The sequence below is a fragment of the Carlito syrichta genome, unplaced genomic scaffold (genome assembly GCF_000164805.1).
Source record: "Carlito syrichta isolate Samal-C Ts95f unplaced genomic scaffold, Tarsius_syrichta-2.0.1 Scaffold311727, whole genome shotgun sequence".
Classification (NCBI taxonomy): Eukaryota; Metazoa; Chordata; class Mammalia; order Primates; family Tarsiidae; genus Carlito; species Carlito syrichta.
The window spans coordinates 2,815-7,468 of NW_007255823.1; the positions used below are offsets into that span (position 1 = coordinate 2,815).

Consider the following 4,654-nt stretch of genomic DNA (forward strand, 5'->3'; position numbering starts at 1 on the left):
TGCCTGAGCCTACAGGTTTGAGACCAGCCCGGGCAACTTGGCAAGACCTCATCTCTACAATAAATCAAAAATGAACTGGGCATGGTAGCGCACACCTGTAGTTCCCGGTACTTGGAAGGCTGAGGCTGAAGGATCGCCAGACCCCAGCAGGTCGACACACTCCAGCCTGGGCGATGGAGTGAGACTCCAACTCAAAAAAAAAAAAGACTTAGTTTTACAGGCCTTGGCCTAATATCCCTTTGTGATCCATTACCTGAAATTCTGGCTGCTGCTGTCCTGAGCAGTTAGTTGCCATGGCAACAGCAGCCCCCTGCCACTGTCACATTTCACAGGAACACCTTCTGTCAAGTAAACAACTGTCATTCCCAGTCTTCTAAGAAAAAGAAAAGACTTCTATACCCTCAGCTCCTACCTTTCAGTGCCAATGTTCTTTCAGTGTCTGGCCTGCTCTCCAGTCTTGTAGAAGTGGATTCACCCGTTTTCTCTGATCTGCTTTCTAAATAAACTTTTTCTAACCTGCTCTTTATGCCATTCTCTGCATCTTTTCTATGGTACTAGCTCACTGGCCAACTCCATGAATGTAAAACCCCCAAACCAGCCGGTCTCTGTGGCTTGGCCTGTAATTCCAGCACTTTGGGAGGTCACGGCAAGTGAATTGTCTCAGCCTGCGGGATCGACACCAGCCTGGGCAACGTGGCAAGACTTCGTCTCTATAATAAGTCAAAAATTAGCCGGGCACAGTAGCATGTGCCTGGAAGGATGAGGCGGAAGGACTGCAGGAGCTCAGCAGGTCGACACTGGGGACTCAAAAACAAACAGAACAAAAACCCCAAACTTAAATCGTCTAGCCAAGCCAGATTTTGACTTAAAAACTTTATAGTTTGACACAGTCTAATGTGTACCTTGGTGGTGTAAATGCCTAGGTATTGTCAACCATTTGCTAGAGGTGCCTGACTGATCATGTAAATGATTTAGCTTAAGCCTGTTTAAGTAATCCCACTTAAGTAAGCCTGCTCTTGAGTTGGGAGGGAGATGGGGCAGCTCACAGGAAGTCACCACCCTCTTACAGGAAGTCTCAGGTGGAGAATGAACAATCTGAAATCTGTGAGTTCAACAGAAGAAAAACTGTCACTTCCTCTTTTGGTGAACATGATGAACAATTATAGAAAACCTAAAGTTCCTCTTGATCTTTTTGTTGGTGAGGCTGTGAGTGAAACAAAAGTTTCCTAACATGTCTTTTGCTGCATAGGCGTGCATTTTTATTTCCATGCAATGCACATTCTGCTGTATACATGCGCTGAGCATGAAAGGGGCACACGTAGAAGAATTAATTGAGTGGAGTGTGGTGCTGGTCATCCTCTTAATAATTCCATAATCAGAATAAGTAGTTATTTATATTAGAAGACTCTTCTACTGCTACCAATGGCTTTTTTTTTTTTTTTGAGTCAGAGTCTCACTCTGTCGCCCAGGCTGGAGCGCAGTGGCATGATCACAGCTATTGCACACTTGACCTGCTGGACTTGGATGATCCTTCTGCGTCAGCCTCCCAAGTAGCTGGGACCACAGGCATGCACCACATTGCCTGGTTAATTTTTTTTAATTATAGTAGAGACAGAGTCTCTGCCATGTTGCCTAGGCTGGTCTCGAACTCCTGGACTCAGGCAATCCTCTCGCCTCCCAAAGTGCTGGGATCACAGACATGAACCACCATGCCTGGTCACCAACTGCTGAACATTTTTTTTTTTTTTTGATTGGAGTCCCACTCCGTTGCCCAGGCTGGAGTGCAGTGGCACACTCACAGCCATCCCAGCATTGACCTGCTGGGCTCTGGTGATCCTTCTGCCTCAGTCTTCCAAGTAGCCGGAACTACAGGTGTGCACCACCACGCTGGGCTAATTTTTGATGTGTTGTAGAGACAAGACCTCACCAAGTTGGCCCGGGCTTTTGTCGAACCTGCATGCTCAGGCAACCCATTAGCCTCGGCCTCCCAAAGGACTGGGATTGCAGACTGAGCCACGGAGCCCAGCCTGAACATATTCTTTAATATTTTCGGTATCTTCTGTGAAGTAGAAGTTCATAGTCTCATTTGTCAGTCCAGAAAACTCAGGATGATTTTTATTTAATTAAGCTAAAGTGCAGATCTGGGGAATAGGACGGGCAGATAAGTTGCAGATGGATCTTGAATGGGGGTCTACCTATTGGCAGGGGATGCACATGATTCAAGCTGACTGGGACAGGATAGGGAGGGGTAGGGACTGTGGAAAACTAGAGAGATCACAACCCTTTCTTGAAAAGACAGTTGCTGGCCAGGCTCAGTAAAAAAATAAAATAAAACCCTCAGCAGTGTCCACAGCAATTCTTTAGACCGACAGAAGGTTTTTAGAGGTGTGTATTTTATCACCAACATCGATTATTGCCTGTGTTTGGTGATAGTAAAACCAGACTATTCCATCAGTCCATTGCTACTGTTTTAAAAACTCCCTGTAGGCCGGGCTCGGTGGCTCAGCCTGTAATCCCGCCTGGGCAACCTGGTGAGACCTCATCTCTACAATAAATTTAAAAAAAAAAGAAAGAAATTAACCGGCGTGGTAGTGTGTGCCCCTAATTCTGGCTACTTGTAAGGCTGAGGCTGAAGGATCGCTGGAGCCCAGCAAGTCAAGGCTGCAGTGGCTGGGAGCGGCCACTGCACTCTAGTCTGGGTGACAGAGTGAGACTCCAACTCAAAAAAAAAAAACTCCCTGTAGACAATGCACCCTCTTACAAAGCCTGCACCGAGAGCAGACTGCTCTTATTGCCCGTGCTTGGACACCACTCACATTGATGTCCTTGCAAATGCCGGCCAGTCCTGGCTGTGTGGTCTTGAGAAAGTTGCAGAGTTACATTTTCTTTTTTTTTTAAAGTCGGAGTCTCACTCTGTCGCCCAGACTGGAGTGCAGTGGCCGCTCCCGGCCACCGCAGCCTCGACCTGCTGGGCTCCGGCGATCCTTCTGCCTCAGCCTTCCGAGTAGCTGGAACTACAGGCGCGCGCTACCACGCCTGGCTGATTTTTTTTTGATTTATCGTAGAGATGAGGTCTCGCCAAGTTGCCCAGGCGGGTCTCGAACCCGCGGGCTCAGGCAATCCACTCACGTCAGCCTCCCAAAGCGCGGGATCACATGCTTAGCCACAGAGCCCGGCTTGGAGCCCTCTTACAGAAAGGTCCCTCTGGCCCCTGCTTCTTGGCCGACCGCAGGCTCTCTGCTCTTTGGCCTACTGTGCCCTTCACCACGCGTCTTCCCTCAAATAAGTATGTTTCTTTCTTTGTTTTTGAGTTGGAGTCTCACTGTGTTGCCCAGGCTGGAGTGCCGTGGCCTGCTCATGGCCACCCCAGCGTCCACCTGCTGGGCTCTGGCGATCCTTCCACCTCACCCTTCCAAATAGCTGGAATTACAGGCTTGCTGTAGTGTGCTGGGCTGACGTGTGGCCCATGTGGGCAGGATTCAGCCTGGGGTGTTTTAAAATACAAACTCTGGCTGGGCGCGGTGGCTCAAGCCTGTAAACTCAGCTTTGGGCGCTCAAGGGTCTGAGACCAGCCTGGGTAACATGGGGGGAGACCTTGGCGCTACAGTGAATCAAAAAATTAGCCGCGTGTGGTAGCACGCCCTGTAGTTCCCGCTGCTTGGAAGGCTGAGGTGGAAGGATTGCAGGAGCCCTCCAGGCTGATGCTGGGGTGGCCGTGAGCGTGCCACTACCCTCCAGCCTGGGCGAGGGAGTGAGACTCCAACTCCAAAAAACCCTCCAAACCAAAAGACCTGTAAGAGGGAGCTGAGGGACCATTTGGCTCAGAGCAGAACCCCTATCCCAGCTCTGGGGCCTCTCGATTTCCTTCAACACATGTTCCTTGGTCTAGGGCCTTCCAGCTTCAGGGGACTCCGAAGCACCCCTCATCACCCCCCAAAAGCCCCATGATCCCAGAGGGGCAGGCTGCGACCACCTGGGCCTCTGAAGCCCAGTGAGGTGTCTGCGTCTGCCCAGGCCAGAGGCCACCTCCGCCAAAAAGCCGTGAGTCTCTCCTTCCTTGTCCCTCCGTGGCATCAATGTCTTGGCTGTCGGCCCACACTTCCTGGGCTCCTCACACCACCTGAGCCTGTGCACCCTCGGGCCTCCCCCCTCCCTTTTCTGACGTCCCTCTAGGCTGGGCCTTCCCTGCAAGGCCAGATTGATACTTGAGTCGAGAAGCACCTGGTGCCGCTGCCCCCAGGCTGTGCAATTGACAACTGACTACGAACCGCAGAGCGCACAGTGTCGACTGGATTTAAGCCTTCGATGTCTGCCTGCAGAGGAATTCAGCCATGCTGAATTTCTTTTCTGGGGGCCGGGGAGGGAATACGGTGTGCTTCTGCAGCGGGGGTGCCCGAGGTCTGGCCTTTGGGTCGCCTCCTAAAGGCTTCGGGAAGGCAGAGGGTGCAGCGGGGAAGGAGGAGCGGGGACCTGGGAGCCCCGCGCTGCCCAGCTGGCTGAGACCTCCCCTCGTGGAGAGAGGGGGTCGGCGGTCGCAACGCCTCCCCGTTGGCTGCGAGGAGGCGGAGGAAGGGGAAGCCGGCCCTGGCGCCCCAGCAGGTGGCCTGCCCGGCGGAGGCGGGGGCCCTCTTCTGGGAACAGGGGCCGCGGCGAG

The 4,654-nt window shown here is 52.2% G+C and overlaps 1 protein-coding gene across 1 annotated transcript in view; it reads left to right on the forward strand.

Moving 5' to 3' along the window:
- Positions 1–4,319: 4,319 nt before the first annotated feature.
- LOC103271526 (nuclear pore membrane glycoprotein 210-like) overlaps positions 4,320–4,654 on the forward strand; it is a gene marked incomplete at its 5' end in the record, with an annotated part of 35,165 nt that continues 34,830 nt past the window's right edge. Inside the window, one exon of the mRNA XM_021718034.1 lies at positions 4,320–4,649. Coding sequence (XP_021573709.1) covers positions 4,320–4,649 — 330 coding nt within the window. The remainder of the gene's footprint in view (positions 4,650–4,654) is intronic.